General features: G+C 45.5%; 1 protein-coding gene across 1 annotated transcript in view; it reads left to right on the top strand.

Annotated features, from left to right (window-relative positions):
• The first annotated feature begins 209 nt into the window (after positions 1 to 209).
• The window catches only part of DGAT1 (diacylglycerol O-acyltransferase 1), a 62,581-nt gene continuing 44,412 nt past the window's right edge, over positions 210 to 18,378 (top strand). Inside the window, exons 1-2 of the mRNA XM_068237855.1 lie at positions 210 to 439; positions 6,730 to 6,817. Of these exons, the coding sequence (XP_068093956.1) occupies positions 327 to 439; positions 6,730 to 6,817 (201 nt within the window). The 5' untranslated portion in view covers positions 210 to 326. The remainder of the gene's footprint in view (positions 440 to 6,729; positions 6,818 to 18,378) is intronic.

Here is an 18,378-nt window from a genome sequence, read left to right as displayed (position 1 = left end):
CAGAAGCATCAACGGGTGACGTAGCGATAGACAATTGGAGGAGAGAAGCAGCCCCCAATTGAGAGAGGCGTGGCTGGAACTGAAATGGGATCGCGGGAAGCGTGGAGGGGGTGGGACTGAGTTAGTAAGGGGGCGGTACTAGCGCACTGAGGAGGAGCTAGCTGGCTCCGCCTTTGCCAATAGAGAAGGTGGGCGGGACGGTGCTTGGCCTCCACAGGTGTCAGTGGGTGTGATTGGCCGTGGGGGCGGAGCCGGTGGTGTGCGGAGTGGCGGCCTCGCACGGGTGACACGCTGAAGTGACCCTCCGGTGAGACTGCCGCCTGGAGATGGCGGCGGAGGATGGAGGAGGGACGAGCGCCCGGAAGAGGAGAGACCGGAGACTGCCGAGCACGGGGGACACTATCGTACCCGAGACCCCCCGGGAGGGGGCGGAGCTAAGGTATACACTCTACTAGTGGCATAGAGAGCCTGGAATGGGGCTGCAAGAGAGCAGTGGCTGTGATACATTGGACTTTTCTGATAACTTCTCCACATACCACCAATCCAATGATCGCTGCGTGTGTGGCCACGCTGGCTGGATTTGCTGGCAGGCTATTGAGGAGAGATTGTCCACTTGGTTGATGCAGCATGTCACGTGTGTTGGTTGCATCTGCCCAAAAAAATTAGAAACTTTCAAACTGTACAATCTACCACATACACCACAATCCTGCCAATCTTCCAGACAGAGTGCTTTGGAGAAAGTTGGGATGTGTAACCATATACAATTTTGATTGGCCCATTTTACCACTTCCATGTTGCGCTAGTAGAGCAGGATGTTGCAACAAAATAGCCTACAACTACATCATCAAACTAACCTACATCCTATAGACTTTACTATCCCCTAACACTCCTGCCTATGCATTTGTCACTGAATGTAGGCAGATTTGATGGGGATGGTAGTTCGTTGGTAGGCAACCTAGGCAGGTGCCTAGGGCCATGTGGGGTGTTAAAGGGAACCTAAACTGAGGATATGGATTTTTCCTATTAAAATAATACTAGTTAACTGACTCTCCTGCTGAGCCTGTGTCTCGAATACGTTTAGCCACAGCCCCTCAACAAGTATGCAGATCAGGTGCGCTGACTGAAGTCAGACTGGATTAGCTGGATGCTTGTTTCAGGTGTGAGGTCCAGATACTACTGCAGCAAATTGGTCAGCTGGAGAGTCCGGCAACTGGTATTGTTTAAAAGGAAACATCCATATCCCTCTCAGTTTAGGTTCCCTTTAAGGGGCCCAGCTGCCACCTCCTTTGACCCATCTCTCACCTCAGTTTCCCAGAAAGACTATCATGAGGTCTATTACCTTGCATTGGGCCCCATTTCATCTCAATATTTCTCTGGGCACTAGCACGGGTGACCCAGTGGGAAACCTCTTAGGAAAGTTCAAGTGCTGTCTGAACAGTTATCTAATGACAGTACCCACTATACATTTTAGGTTTCATATAGGTTGAAGTAATAACTCCGCCCCCACACTATTCTGCCAATTACAATGCTTCAAGTTGTAGAGGGTACTGTGATTGGAGAACTGTTCCGTATGAGGTTTTAGTGGTGGGTCACCTAAAACATACCAGCTCCTTCCACTTAGTATGAGGGCTAACTGATTTTAAAGACTATGAACAGATTGTGTAGGCAAAAATGTCAGTACATAATGCAATGGTTTATTGTTCAATATGTATAGAAGTTCAGTTGGTTTGCAAAAAGCCTATGAAGAAAGGGGGAAAAAAAAACCTGTTTTGCCACTTTAATACAATGGTCAACCTAAACAGAGACTGATAGCTGGGGATCATTTTGAGTATGAACGCATCACAAAAGCAACCTGTTCTGTTCTAGGGGGAGAGATGGGGGAGGGGGATGGTTGGTCTTTCTATGATTTTGCATGCCTGATCGCTAGACAGTGTCATGGGACATCCGAACTGACCCTAGATCTTCACCTGAGACAATCGTGCTATGAATAGCCATCGTCTGTAGCAGTTTACCACTGCTGCTGAATCCTCATCATGTGACCTGACAACAGCCTGGCTCCTCAGATGACCTTGATTCGCAGCTATAGGTCATAGAAGGTCAACCCCCTGAGTGGGAAGAGTTTTCATTCCTTTGAAGTTGCAAGCTCTTTTCAAGGCCCATAGAAATGAATGGTGTTTGGAACAACTAATCTCACAATGAGATGACATGTGATATCAGCATTAGTGATATGCCTTAGTTTTATAAACAGGATGGTCACATTTAGTAACATTACACTATTGCTGGGAGAAAACAATCCCTTCGGTTTGTTATTCTACTTTTCACAGATTAATGTCAAGCTTAATTTCAGCATTCCTATACCTACATGTAAGCATGGAAACCACAGTTAAAGGACCCCTGAACTGGGGACAAAAAAAAAAGACTGAAGCCAGTGGTGGGCTAGAGCACCTTTTTAGAAGAGTCTTGGCACGTCTCTATGTCCTCTGGGTCCCCCCATTTTTCATATTGAATGGAATATTTCAATCGAATATGAAAACCAGGAACCCCCCCTAGTGGCAGCACGTGAATCGGAACGGGCTCCAATCCGCATTTGCACAGAGAAAGCAAGCGATTGTTCACAAGCCCTTTCTATGACTGCATAGGCGCAGTTCGGAACTCGCACTCGTGTAGTTCAGAATAGCTTTGTACTACTTAGAGGAACTTCCGGCAGGCCCCAGAGTTATGAGGACTGGGGATGGGAAATGGAGAGGACCCTGTCTTCTGGGTCTCGATCGCATGATATGACACGTGATTGGGATCCATAAGATGACTGCATTGCAACGCCACTCCGTGGTGGAAGAGCAGTGATGACAGCATTGCAACGCCATTCAGTGCCACCCATAGGATGACGGCATTGCAACTCCACTCGGTGGTGGATGAGCAGTGGTGGAGCATTGCAGTGCCGTGGGTGGAGGGCTGGGAGTATTCTGCGCCTGCACAGTAGTACTAGAACATTCCCAGCCACGTGAGCATGACAGGGCCACGCATGTGTAATGAAGCTCGGCCATACTGCGGGGGACAGAAACTACCCGGGGAGATGGCGAGAGACAGAGTGGCCTCAAGGGGGCTTAAAGAGGGATTGTTGGCCACAAAATCGAATTCAATTCACCCACTGCTCTGTGTTTATGTATCTTGCAGCCTTACCCTGCATTGCAAGCACTCCAATCAATTCAGAAATGTTTCTGCTGTAATAAATCTTATCTCAGTCAGCCTTGCTCTATTTGATACATTGGTGAGGAGAGGGAAGCTTTTCATCTCCCCTCCCAAATTCCTGCTCCTGATTGGCTGAGGGCAGTTCAGTGTGAAACTGCTGAAACCTGATCCATGCTTGTGCTCAGATGTTTACAAAGCAAGCTAGCTATGACTGTGCAGTTCCTAGGAGGAAAAAAATATCAGAATTAGCTTCAGTCAGAGGGAATAAAAAATGGAAACATGGAAACGGAACAGAAACAGAATTCCCTTTACTATATAAAATTCACTGAAATCAAAATGTGGACAGTGCAATACATCTATTATGTAAGTAGAACAAGTAGTTATCTACTCGTGTTTTTTTTTTTTTGTTTTTTTTTGTTTTTTTCCTGGTATGGTATGGCTGACCCTACCCCCAGGTAAGTATGGGAAAACAAGTGCCATCGGGTAACAACATATGTATTTGACGTTGCATTTACTAAGTAATTAAAAAAAAAATACAAGGGCATTTTTCAAACATTTAAATTAGCATTATGTTTGTCTGCCGGATTGCCACTCTTCCTTTTCTTCGGTTGTCTGCATTGCTTTTCCAACTGCAGTCACCGCAAATGCGGGGACCAAATGGGTGCAGCAGTTGCAATGCGGCACAGGTGCTGGCAGACCTGTAGTTGCATTCATGTGACTGAGCCTCAAAAGACAACTGAAGTCAGAAGAATATGGAGGCTGCCATATTATTTCCTCTTAAAGTGGACCTGAACTCTTGCACAAGACAGAAGGAAAACATAGAAAAATGCACCCTGTATGTATTTAGAGAGTTTAGCCTGTGTAATTCCCCTTCATCTATGTCACCTGACTGCAACGGCAGATAAGCTAATTTGAAAGCACAGGTTGTTAATATGTCTGCTTCCATGAAAGCAGGGAGTAGAAAGAGTGCAGAATTATTGCAGGATTTGTATCAGCTGTAAAATGTTAATATTTAAAGGACAACTGAAGTGAGAGGGATATGGAGGATGCCATATTTTCTTTTAAACAATACCAGTTGCCTGGCAGCCCTGCTGATCTATTTGGCTGCAGTAGTGTTTGAATAACATCAGAAACAAGCATGTAGCTAATATTGTCAGATCTGACAATAATGTCAGAAACAGCTGATCTGCTGAATGCTTGTTCAGGGTCTATAGCTGAAAGTATTAGAGGCAGAGGATCAGCAGCATAGCCAGGCAACTGGTATTGCTTAAAAGGAAATAAATATGGCAGCCTCCATATAGCTCTCGCTTCAGGTTCCCTTTAGGGAAGTTCTGAGATCAGATGCGCTTTAAATAATACCAGTTGCCTGGCATCCCTGCTGATCTATTTGGCTGTAGTTGTTTGGATCACACATCTGAAACAAGCATGTGTCTAATCTTGTCAGATCTGACAATAATGCCAGACATGCCTAATCTGCTGCATGCTTGTTCAGGGTCTGTGGCTACAAGTATAAGTGGCAGAGGGTCAGAACAATAGCCAGGCAACTGGTATTGCTTAAAGTGGTCCTTAACTCTTGCACAGGACAGGAGAGCGTTAAAAAATGCACTCTGTATGTGTTTAGAAAGTGTAGTTCCCCCTCATCTGTGTCTAATCACAACTGTAATTTGATCTCTCCCCTGTCAGATGACTGCCACGGCACATGAGCTAATTTGATAAGCTACAATTTTAAAGCTAATGTATCTCCTTCCATGAAAACAGTAAGTAGACACACTGCAGATTTATTGCAGGATTTGTATCAGCTGTAACTAAGAAATGTTTTTCTTTAAAGGTTATTATGCTGTTGAGTATCTTTTAGAGCAGAGAGGAAGTTTTGCATTCATGTCTGCTTTAAAAAAGAAATAAAAGCGGACCGGGCTAGCGCAGGCACTATCCTGGCTTGCGCGCATCCCTCAGGGCACGGCAGGGAGCGCCCTGCGCATGACATCACGATTACGCCATGTACATGCACAGAGCGCTCCTGGCAGCGGTGTTGCAAGTGAGGCTGAAAAAAGTTAGATACTTACCAGTGGAGAGTCAAGACTCTGGATCCCAAAGAGGCTTCCCGGTCTTCTGTCCGTGCCCTCGGTCCTCTGCTATCCCCATTTCATATTCTACTCCTTCAGTACTCCTCAGAAGGCTTTAGAAGACACGTGTATCTGTACTGTGCGTCAAACTTCTGCAGACATATTTGATCAGTTGGTTGAATAACTTCAACCGGGCATTAAGTGTCTCTTCAGATTTGCTCTAAAGGGAACCTAAAGCGAGGCTGCCATATTTATTTCCTTGTAAACAATACCAGTTTCCTGGCAGCCCTGCAGATCTCTTTGGCATCAGTAGTGTCTGAATCACACATCAGAAACAAGCATGCAGTTAATCCAGTCAGACTTCAGTCAGAACACCTGATCTGCTGCATGCTTGTTCAGGGTTTATGACTAAAAGTATTAGTGGCAGAGGATCAGCAGGCCTGCCAGGCAATATGCATTGTTTAAAAGGAAATGCATATGGCAACCTCTATATCCCTCTTGCTGTAGGTTTCCTTTAAAGTGGAGCTGTCAGCCATACTATATCAGAAAAAAACACATATATAAGTAGATAAATACTTTCTCTACTTACATAACGTATGTATTGCACTGTCCACGTTTCTATTTTAGTGATTTTTCTACAGTCAAAAAAGAGAAAACCCTTCTTAGCATTTCCCATTTTAACTGTGGCTGTTTTGAAGCCAATCCTGATGTCCTTTCCTCCCTTACTCTCCTCTGCCTGATTGTGTATGCATTGCCTGCCCTCCACTATAGAAAGGGCATTGTCTCAGCAAGATATATTGGCCAATCAGAGAGGAACAGAGGTGTGGGAGGAGAAAACAGGAGGGAAAGAGGTTTCAGCCAATCAGGCTGCATTAGTTAAGTTTGAGGGGAAAGTAGAGAAGAAAAAAAGGACAACCCAGCATGCCCTGCAACTTCCTTTGTGTGTACCAAATAAGAGACAGGTAAACTTGGGAATGATCATTTTATCAACAGGAAAAGTAATAGTGATTTTAACTTTAGGACTGCCTGGTTAGCATCCTTATTACTTGTTTACCAGATAAAAATAAAGAATTGATTTTATGCCCGACAGTTACATTTTAAGATTCAGGACCAGGGTCAGGGAGAGCTCCTTGTCTTGTTGTTTAATTATGTTATTCAGGTAAGCTTTAGTTTATTGGGAGATTGGGAGACTCCTAGCTCTGGCAGTGGTAAGCTCCATCTACACCATACGATTTTTTTTGTCTGATCCGATTCAATCCGACATGTCCAATTCATGATTGGATTCAATTTCCGATTCAAAACAATGGCAGATTGAATCGGACATGTTGGATTGAATCGAATCAATGAATCGAATTGAAATGGACAAAGAATTGTATGGTGTAGATGGGGCTTAATGTGCATCTGGATCTCATTGTACTAAACCAACTCTTTTTTTTTTTTTTTTCCCTGGAGTAAATCTCTGTCTCTCTGTCTACAGATGCCACAAATTACAGGAGTCTCTTCTGAGCTCAGCCAGTGGCTTCAGCAACTATCGGGGTATCCTGAACTGGTGTGTCATCATGTTGGTAAGTTCATGTGAAATGCCCCCTCTGTGCAGAGGTGGCCCTGGCCACCAGTGTTCAGCCTCTGTACAATCATCTGTGCATTATATTGACCAACCCTACACACTGTAGGCCAGAGGGTCGTGAAACCTTTAGGATCCCTAAATATAGGTGGAATGCTTCTTAGTGGGCCAGTGGTCAGTTCATTCACCCATCAGGGACAGAGACTGGGGGCAGTGAGGGGTCAGCATACACAGAACACATGTGCAGTGTTTGGTGAGAGGTCACAGTGTACAGACTTTGAATTGTTAGTTATTTAGGTGTGTACTGGGGGAAGGGGGGGGGGGGTATATTACCCACCTGTGCCAGTTACCTGTATGACAGGATGGGACTGTGTTAAACATTAGCCGGGACCTGGCCCTGTACACTGATAATGGTGCTGATAACACTTTGTAGCAAGAGATAAACCGCAGCAATTTTTCTTTATACTCTGATCCTGAGTCCAGACTGGAATCTGCTAGTAACTTCCAGGAAAGCTGGGATCCCGTAAAACACGGATACTACTCCGATTTAGGACTTCAGCCCACTAGGGGTGATCACAGATATGCAGATTGTTCCGAGTTGATGCAAATTTTTCTGCAAATGTATGCAGTTTGAAAATGGACCAATCAATTTAAACCTGGGTTTAAATTGATAGGTCCGTTTTCAAACTGCATACATTTGCATAAAAATGTGCATAATTTCAGAACAATTTGCATCTTATTGATCATCCCTACAGCCCACTAGCAGCGCTTTTGCAGCACTTGCGGATTGAAGCCGGTGACTTTGGCGCTCTTCCCCATGCTGCGCCTGACCTGGGCACCGCCCATAGACCTAATGTTATGTTAATGGCCGCGCAACGGTATAAACAATGTAATTCAGGTGCAGGCAATAGCCGAATACCAAATGACTTCCCCCTCCGAGTTTCTATGACTTGGAGGTGGAATGTTAATTAACGCTACTAGTTATTTCAGCAGCAGCGGGGTGAGCTGTCATTCTGCTCACCCTGCACCCAGATCACCGGGCAGCCAAAACACAGGTAAGCCTTGACGATTGACAGCGATCAGTAAAGCGATGCACCAATGGAGCCCTATGGGGATGGTTTTACAGCAGCGTTCGGAAAAGAACTGCCTGCAGAAATTTTGCGATTGACCCGAAGCGATTGCTATACAAAGCAATGAAGGCCTTTTCTTGTGGTTGCCGTCCTCGAATGTGACATGAGGTTTTTTTTTTTGTTTTTTTTTAAATATAACCGTTGGTTAACATCACTACTTGTCAAACGTGCGACACGCGGTGTTAGGAAATGTAATTTCGCTTGTGGCCGGCAGCCGGGACAAATGAGCAGTTCCGCCACCCGTAGAAAAAAGGCCACAAAGCTCTGGGCTTATAATTAGTCAGGTATCGCTGTACAGGCTAAAAAATGCAGCATACCACCATATAGAAACTTCTTTAACCACTTGCTGACCGCGCCACGCCAGCCCTAGGACCGCCTAATGCCGCGTAAGGTCCTTGGGACGTGGTTTGCAGGAGGTCGCGCATGCCGATGTGCGTACATCCCCGCTCTGATGAGGGAGCTTCGCTGTCTTTTATTGCTGTACAGCGCTGCGATCTACAGCAGCACTGTACTGACGACAGCCGTTGTCCCCCTAGGAAGTCACTGCAGCGATCCGCTGTCATAGGCTGAAGCCTATGACAGCCGATCGCACTGATTGGCTGGCGGGGGAGGGGGAATACAAAATAAGAAAAATAGACCATTTTATTTAAAAATAATTAACATAAATATTTATTATAAAAAATAAATAAACACTGGGGGAGCGATCAGGGCTCTTTCACATCTGACAACGCGAACAGGAGCCGTTCTCCTGCACGCGTTGTCTGCCTGCGGCGTGCCGTCGGGTATCTGCGGTGCGACGCAATCAGCGGCGGTAGCTGGTAATTAAACCCGACGGAAACCGCCGGCTCGCGGGTGCGTTGGAGGAAAAACTGCGCCGGGGTGCGTCGGAACCGCAACGCATCGAAACGCAGCGTCGAGTGTGAAAGGTAAAATGAAAGTCTATGGCGTTTCATCTTACCTTGGTTAACGCAAACTGCTTCCGTTTGCGTTAACGTAGAAAGTCTGCCCTAATGTGAAAGAGCCCTCAGACCCCACCAACAGAAAGCTCTTTTGGTGGGGAGAAAAGGGGGGGGGGGGGGGGGGAGGAATCACTTGTTTGCTGAGTTGTGAGGAGCTGCAGTGGCCCATTTAGAGAAAAATGGACTGGTCTTTAGGGGGGTTTAACACTGTGGTCCTCAAGTGGTTAAAGAGACACTGAAGCGGAGAAAAATACGATATATTGATTTGTATGTGTTGTACAGCCAAGAAACAAAACATTAGGAGCAGAGACGTAAGTCTAATATTGTTTCCAGTACAGGAAGAGTTAAGAAACTCCAGTTATCTATGCAAAAGAGCCATTGAGCTCCACAACTTTCAAAGTCGCAAAGAGCTCTGTCTTCTGAAGCTTGTCATCTCAGGTGTCTGTAAATGTATTTTCATTTTCTCTACAGAGAAGGGTTCAAAAGTTCACTAGTCTGCTCTGTAAAATCATTTAGAATGCTGAGTAGTGTGTAAACTGCAAATATTAGAGAGTGATGCAATGTTATAAAAAAAAAAAAACCTATATAACTGAAAATAAAAATGAGAATATTTTCTTTGCTACTAATGTTCTAGTAATTATCTGTACTACACAACCAATTCGTTATATAATGATTTTTTTTTCCGCTTCAGTGTCTCTTTAAGGCCTGATCCATTTTACAAACCTCCTGAATGCACACAAGTTTGTGGAAATGTTTTTGTTCCTGATGTATTTATTATCTTGAAAGATAAATCTCGAAAGTGTTGAACTTTTTGCATCAGTAAAAGAAGAATAGGAAGTCTTGCTATACAAATTAGTGTCTTGACTATCACTTGGAAATCTATATCCTTTGGTTATATGAAGATTATTAGGTGTGGTGGAACAACATTAAGGATATCATCTGATAGGGAACACTCCTGTTTAATTCATTATTGCTTTTAATCGTGTAATCAGGCTCTGATATCATCCCACAGATCTGGGCGTCAGGGAAGGGACTTGCCATTGCATATAGTGGAGCTCCACCTACAGTCTCGTACACGCTTTGATAACTGATTTGTTTTGAGCGACAGTTTAATTGATAAGCTTGCTGGGCTCTCTCCCAGGCTCCGTGTTCTGTCCTAGAGAGAGGGGAGGGGGAAGAAAAGCATGAAGCTTGTTGCTGCAGGAAACATAGTAGCAGTCAGCTGAGGATTTTCCAATACGGCGTACCAGTGAACAGGAAAGAACTGATGTCGGGAAACACCTCTACACACAGTAGTGTTTATTTAGGGCAGCAAAAGCCTATAGTGTTGGCTTACTATCATTATTACTAATTGGGCAACAAGTCTATAGTGTGGCCTTATTATTATTATTATACTGTATAAAGCACATTAATAATAAACGCTATAAAGTGCTAACCTATTACTCAAGGCTGTACAATAGTTAAGGTAGACATTACAACATTAAACAATGTTACACAGGGGTATCACAGCACAGTGTAACGTCCGCCCGTGATGGCGGTAGAAGGACGGTACACTGTGCGGACTGAGGGCGAGGGGCTATCAATGAGCAGCACAACATAGAGAAACGGCATCCCATCGGTGGTGAGAGCCCGAATGGGCATAAGAGACTTTATTGTCACTGTGCTAACGCTGCTTAAGCTGGTATTGCTGCTCTGGCTGATATGCATATTGTGCTCGCTCCTATCTAGCCTTGTCATCAGTGCACAATAGATCAGTATGGCTGGGACTTATTGCAGTGATGTACTGCTAAGTTGCTGAAGCCTCTGCATATGATTGACATCAGGACTACACTACAAGTGCGGCTGGCATCAGTGTGTGTATAAGGAGATCTGGCACGCAGGCCATCTTGTCACAAGGGGCAGTTTGCCATATTGCACAAAGAGGGGAAAGGTCATTTCCAGGATAGGCTATCGTTTCACATTGATTCTGGAGGACTGTTTATTCATGTAGTGTGTGTGTGTGGGGCAAGCATATTGGAAGTGAGTGAATGGCTGATCAGCTGATGAAACCCAAACACGGCCGTGTTTAATTTTAAGGGGGGGATAAGGGAGTTTTATGTGGCTGCTTCAACCATAATTTTTTCAATAAAGCTGTTATTTGTTTAGGAGACTTCCCTGTTTCTGTGGTTTTCTTTGTTTGTTTTTTGCATCAGATGGTACACAAAATAGTGATTTATCAATGAACATTGCAGTTTGCAATCCTATAAAAAAAAAAAATCTCTGTCCTGCGTTCTGCTGTGTTTCCGTGCGTCGTGCCTGGCGCGCATGTGCAGCACACTGTGGACAGTGGAGGGGGGGCAGGCATACACAGTGGTGTGTGCGTACACGGGCTGTGAACATGCTTGCAGGGGCGGTCGCGGGCATGTGTGTTGCAGCCAAGGCCTTGCACCTGTTTTTCAATGGGTGGGCCTTTCTACTAGTGTTGGGATAAATCTAGAAGATGAGTCACTAAGTCCATACAGTGGCAGAGAAGCGCACATGGGGGGGGGGGGGGGGGGGGGTGGGGTGCCCTGCCAAATAGGCTTACAATCTAAAAGGTTGGGGAGGGGTGTATGTCCAATGGAGGGGGTTGGAGCTATGAAGACAGTGGGTAAGGGATGGTGAACAGATGGGTCTTTTAAGGCCTGCTTGATTGAGTTGACAGTGGCGGAAAGTTTGATGGGGGGAGGGGGGGTCCATAGAGTTAGGCCCCATTCACACTTTAAAGTTCAAAACGCCAGCGATTATCGCCAGCGTTTTGCTTGAGTGATTTTTTTTTTTTTTCCACGATTTAACACGGAAAAAATAACTGGACATTGCAGCGGGTTTTTTTTTTCCCCCCCATGTTTAGCGCTTCTATAGCACTGAAACGCGATCGCCGGGAAATCGCCTGAAAATGGTGCATGCTACACATTTGCGTTAATCGCTGCCGATTAACGCAAATTGCCCAAGTGAGAACGGGCTCATAGGGTATCATTGCACTAGCGCTTTTAAAAAGGGCTAGCGCACTTAGAAAGAATGAAGAGTGTATTCGAGTCCCAAGTTATCCTGAAGTTCTTCATTCTTTCTAAGTGAACATTGAAACACAGCCCTTCGGCATAGGGTCTACACCATGGCATATATATATTTTGTGAGGTGAATGTCAATATAGCTATATGTAAGTGGGGGGGGGGAGAACGGTGCCGGTGGATCGGACCACGCTTCATTAGCACTACAGATGTCTGCAGCTCTGTAGGAGTTTTACTCCATCGTTGTAGACATCTACTCTTTCTTCTCTTCTCTCTCTTTTCCTTCTTCCCCCTCCTTTGTTTACCCCCTGAAAGGTACCCATTGGCATGTTGTGGTACCCCCACTCATGGGTCCTTTCTTGTATCACCTCTCCCCCTTACCCACCCTTCCTACCTTATCTTTCTCTTTCTCTTTTCCCCCTTTTCCTTTCGGTCTAAAAAAATACAAAACTATCTGGGATTATTGTTTTCATATATTAGATAACCCTAGATGACATAGGAGGTAAGAAATTAAGTTCTTAATTGTATCAGAATGTTTTACTTTTTAAATTTACCCTTTATTGCTATTTGTTAAGAAATCCCCTATGGGGGATATACTAATAATGTCTGTTCGCTATCTTGTGAACTTGTTTCTTACACACAATAAACACCCTTGAAACGAAAAAGGGCTAGCGCTTGAGCATTTTCTGAAATTGTCGGCAAAGTTCTCTAGTGTAAATGGGCTCTAAGGGCTGTTTTAGAGAAGTCCTGGAGCCTTGCGGGTGAGCAAGTGATGTGATGGGTGGAGCGGAGAGCACAGTTTAAATTGTAAATTTAAAATGTCATTCTGAGTGGGACAGGGAGCCATTGAAAGGATCTGTGAAGAGGAGTGGTGGGAGGAGCCAATGAGCCTGGCAGCTGTTTTCTTTTCAGATTGCAGGGGGCGGAGTCTGTCCTCAGGAAGTCTATAAAGGATGGCATTGCAGTAGTCCAGATGGGAGATGAGCAGAGCAAGGACCAGGTGTTTGGCGGTGTTGCGGGTTAGGTAGGGGCGAATTTTGGGCATGTTGCGGAGATGGGAGTGGCAGGACCTGGAGACATTCTGGATGTGGGGGATGGAGTGTGGAGACGAGGGGGACACCCAGGCAGCGGGTGTGAGGGACAGGATAGTTGGGCAAGTTGTCAATAGGGTTCACTCTTCCAGCTTGCCATAATGCGGTCACTGGAAAATGTCCATCTAAGCACTGATTTCCGAGCGTCAGCACAGGCACCTCTGCAGCTGCAAAATAACGCTAAAGCAGTCTGCATAGCCTGAGATTATGGAACCCCGGCATGCTTAATTAAGCGAAGAATAAATGTGATAATCCGGTTTTATATACTTGTCTGAACACGTCTCTGGGATCGCTTTGTAATGTGCCTTACAGTCTGGAGTGCATAAATCACATGAACACGCTTCTGTATACGCCACAGAATCTGCAAATATTTAAAGTGCGTCTCCGGTCAGAGAAATGATGTGCAGCTCTGAGTACAGCCAGACTGAGTTTCAGTTGCCCGTTATTACATGTATATGTTTCAATCACATTCTGATTTCTTGTCAGCAATGCTTTCTGACTTGAAAATTCTGCGTGCATAGGTACGGAAAGAGCAGGTCAGACATCCCATCTCCTTCCTCTCTCTAGCTGTAGAGCCAGTTCTTACTAGACATGAGAGCACTGTTGCATTTTGTAGCCATAGACCCTGAACAAGTATTCAAAAGTTTGACTAAATTTGCCGTTTGCTTGTTTCAGGTGGGTGATGCAGACACATTACTGGTGCATGAAAGATCAGCAGGGCTGCCAGGCAACTGGTATTGTTTAAAAGGAAATAAATATGGCAGCTTCCAGATCCCTCTCACTTTAGCATGTCTTTTAAGGCTGTCTGTACGGCACTCTGCCCTGAACTGGTGATCTTTGCATGTGACATTCATCGTACATGTATATGAGGCTATGGAGTGAAAATACTGGATAACATTTTTAAAGGACCACTATCGCGAAAAATGTAACATTTAAAATACATGTAAACACATAAGTTTCCTCCAGAGTAAAATTAGCCATAAATTACTTTTCTCCCATGCTGATGTCACTTACTGTAGGTAGTTAAAATCTGACAAAACCAACAGGTTTTGGCCTAGTCCATCTCGTCATGGGGGATTCTCAGCATGGCCTTTATTCTTTATAAAGACACTCCCTGAAAAGGATTTATACAAAGATGCTGGGCAGCCTCTGTGCCCGCTGCACACTTTTTTTGGCAGTTGGACGGAGCAACTGCCATTCACTAAGTGCTTTTGAAAATAAAGAAAACCATGAGCATCCCCCATGAGGAGATGGCCTAGTCCAAAACCTGTCCTGTCAGATTTTTACTACCTACTGTAAGCGACAGCAACATAGGAGAAAGTCTTTTATAGCTAATTTTACTGTGGAAAAAAACGTATGTGTTCACATGTATTTTAAATTTTAAATTTTTTTTTGCGATAGTGGTCCTATAATTTACAGAAAATACTCCCCTAGAGCAGATAATGAGGCTGACTAGTCTTTACTGCTCATCACCTACCCTGGAAAGCCCGAATAGTCAAAGAGCATGCCACAAGACCGGGGGGGGGGGGGGGGGGAACGTGGGGTGAATACACACAACCCGGGTGACGATGCTGGAATGAGGGGTACTAGAGAACAGTGAAGGTTCTACAGGATCCAGAGCTTTCCCTGACGATCTGTAAGTATTAGGCCTGAACGATTTGAAGAAAAGATTGAATTGCACGATTTCTGTCAGAAATTGCGATTTCAATTCTGTGCACTGTCCCGGGCCTGGCCACAAGGATCAGTTTGCATGAGCAGTGCCAGCAATTTTTAGCCTTTCCCTTAGTTCTGTGAGAGTCTGCAGGGCAGGCTATGGCCAGTTATCCAGCCTGGTTGGACTGGAAAGACAATTTGGCTTATGAATAATATCACCAGGGCCAGTTCTAGACATTTTTGCCACCTGAGGTAAACTTGTGAGCATGCAAAGAATTGTCAGTTAAGAAGCCAATATCCTATCAGACGCCGTGCACACTGCAGCTGCCATATACTTATTCGAAGTTAAAAAAAAAAAAAGTCCTGAAAGCTACCAACAATCCAAAGAAGCTTAGGGCAACAGTCAACTAAAAACTAGACTTTTCACTTATCTGGACATGCCTGGCATACCCACCCCAACCAGGCAATCGCCGTACAATTTTGCCACAGAATACGAGCCATCAGATTGAATAGAACAGACAGATTAGGCGAGATACAGTGGAGGAAATAATTATTTGACCCCTCACTGATTTTGTAAGTTTGTCCAATGACAAAGAAATGAAGTCTCAGAACAGTATCATTTCAATGGTAGGTTTATTTTAACAGTGGCAGATAGCACATCAAAAGTAAAATCGCAAAAATAACCTTAAATAAAAGATAGCAACTGATTTGCATTTCATTGAGTGAAATAAGTTTTTGAACCCTCTAACAATAAAAGACTTAATACTTAGTGGAAAAACCCTTGTTTGCAAGCACAGAGGTCAAACATTTCTTGTAATTGATGACCAAGTTTGCACACATTTTAGGAGGAATGTTGGTCCACTCCTCTTTGCAGATCATCTCTAAATCCCTAAGGTTTCGAGGCTGTCTCTGTGCAACTCTGAGCTTGAGCTCCCTCCATAGGTTTTCTATTGGATTAAGGTCCGGAGACTGACTAGGCCACTCCATGACCTTAATGTGCTTCTTCTTGAGCCACTCCTTTGTTGCCTTTGCTGTATGTTTTGGGTCATTGTCGTGCTGGAACACCCATCCACGACCCATTTTCAGTTTCCTGGCAGAGGGAAGGAGGTTGTCGTTCAGGATTTCACGATACATGGCTCCGTCCATTTTCCCGTTAATGCGATTAAGTTGTCCTGTGCCCTTAGCAGAAAAACACTCCCAAAGCAAAAATGTTTCCACCCACATGCTTGACGGTGGGGACAGTGTTTTGGGGGTCAAAGGCAGCATTTTTCTTCCTCCAAACACAGCGAGTTGAGTTAATGCCAAAGAGCTCTATTTTGGTCTCATCAGACCACAGCACCTTCTCCCAGTCACTCACAGAATCATTCAGGTGTTCATTGGCAAACTTCAGACGGGCTTGCACATGTGCCTTCTTGAGCAGGGGGACCTTGTGAGTCCTGCAGGATTTTAATCCATTGCGGTGTAATGTGTTTCCAATGGTTTTCTTGGTGACTCTGGTCCCTGCTAATTTGAGGTCATTCACTAACTCCTCCCGTGTAGTTCTAGGATGCTTTTTCACCTTTCTCAGAACCATTGACACCCCACGAGGTGAGATCTTGCGAGGAGCCCCAGAGCGAGGTCGATTGATGGTCATTTTGTGCTCCTTCCATTTTCGAACAATCGCACCAACAGTTGTCACCTTCTCTCCCAGCTTCTTGCTAATGGTTTTGTAGCCCATTCCAGCCTTGTGCAGGTCTACAATTTTGTCTCTGACATCCTTGGACAGCTCTTTGGTCTTTCCCATGTTGGAGAGTTTGGAGTCTGCTTGATTGATTGATTCTGTGGACAGGTGTCTTTTATACAGGTGACTAGTTAAGACAGGTGTCCTTAATGAGGGTGACTAAGTAGAAGTGTCTAACCACACTGTGGGAGCCAGAACTCTTAATGGTTGGTAGGGGTTCAAAAACTTATTTCACTCAATGAAATGCAAACCAGTTGCTATCTTTTATTCAAGGTTAATTTTTCGATTTTCCTTTTGATGTGCTATCTGCCACTGTTAAAATAAACCTACCATTGAAATGATATTGTTCTGAGACTTTTCATTTCTTTGTCATTGGACAAACTTACAAAATCAGTGAGGGGTCAAATAATTATTTCCTCCACTGTATATGGAAAAGGCAAGATTGTACAATCGGGACCTTTTGATATATGGGCAGTCATACACTAGCTTCTCACCCTCAGCAAGCTGTCCTTCCCTCCGCTGTTGCCCCTAGTGGAGCCTGGTGACATCTTGGACTGTGTCTCGGGCACTCTGGGCAGGATTGGCGGGCGGCAGCTGGTGTCTGATAGGTGTCCCGGGGCTTAGCTTCACGTTGTGGGCTTTCTCTCCCACGGGTAGACCATGAAGTCTCTAAAGCTTGGGCTGGCGGGCGCTGGGCTGAACAGAGTGACTTCAGGGGTCCAACGCAGTAGAAAGAAGTGTGGGCGGAGCCGGGCACCTTCTCTTCTGTCACTTTACCACCCATCTGAGAACGGCTGTGGTCTAATAAGGCAGCAGCGCTGTCACACAACACAGGGATGAGCTAAGAGGCGTCGGCTGCTTCTTTCCTTCAAGGTCATACAACATAGGATAAAGTTATACAAGGCAAACGGTACATAATATATGATCATGTGATTTTGGGCTGGTTAGGTAGGCTCAGTAATACAAGTACGAGGCTGTCATAGGAAAGGAGCACACAATCATGTACAATACACTAGGGAACCAGGGCCGGCCCGCTCATGAGGCGGGGTGAAACGTTTGCCTCAGGCGGCAAACTTCTAGGGGCGGCACCCGCCCGTCCGTGGGGTTAGCGGGCAGGACGGGGTATTGAGCCTAGCGGTGGGGAGGGAGGTCGGACCCCTCCTTCGCCTGGGTCCCCCGATCTGCGCTCCCCTCCAGCTGTAATAGGAAGCAGCCGATGCCCAATCGTAAGAGGCACGGGCGGGGAGGACTCTCCTTATCCGCGTTCCAGCGTGCGCTCCACTGACGTCACTTCCTGCATCGCCGTCCACTTACAATACAGTGGGCGGCGATGCAGGAAGTGACGTCAGTGGAGCGCACGCTGGAACGCGGATAAGGTGAGTCCTCCCCGCCCGTGCCTCTTACTATTGGGCACCGGCAGCTTCCTATTACAGCTTGAGGGGAGCGCAGATCGGGGGACCCAGGCGAGGGAGGGGGGGGGGGTCTGACCCCCCCTCCCCACAACTAGGCCCAATACCCCCGTCCTGCCCGCTACCCCTCCGGCTCGGCGGGGGGGGGGGGGGAGCATCAGCAATTTTTGTTATAAATTTGCCTCAGGCGGCAATAAGTCTAGGGCCGGCCCTGTAGGGAACCCTGCCAAAGGCTTACAATCTCACAATGATGGCAAATAAATTGGGTGTAGCAATAGCTTTCAGTCAGTTTCAGGCTGCATTTCCACTTGTGCGGTGCGAATCGCTGCGGAAAAAATTTGCATGCGGATGCGAAATTCGCATGCGGGTCCATGCGAATTTTCATGCGAATTCGCACACGAATTCGCATGGATGATGATGATGCATGCGAATTTAACGATGGCAGTGCTGGTGTGCTTTTCCATTGTTTCTATGCGAATTCGCATGAAAATTTGCATACCCAAACCTCATGCGAATTTCCTCTTAAATACATTGTATGCGATTCGCATAGCGGCATGCGAATTCTGATGGCTCT

The sequence above is a fragment of the Hyperolius riggenbachi genome, chromosome 5 (genome assembly GCF_040937935.1).
Source record: "Hyperolius riggenbachi isolate aHypRig1 chromosome 5, aHypRig1.pri, whole genome shotgun sequence".
In the NCBI taxonomy this organism is placed as follows: Eukaryota; Metazoa; Chordata; class Amphibia; order Anura; family Hyperoliidae; genus Hyperolius; species Hyperolius riggenbachi.
Note: the sequence above shows the minus strand (reverse complement) of the source record. Positions and strands in the feature narration are given on the sequence as shown.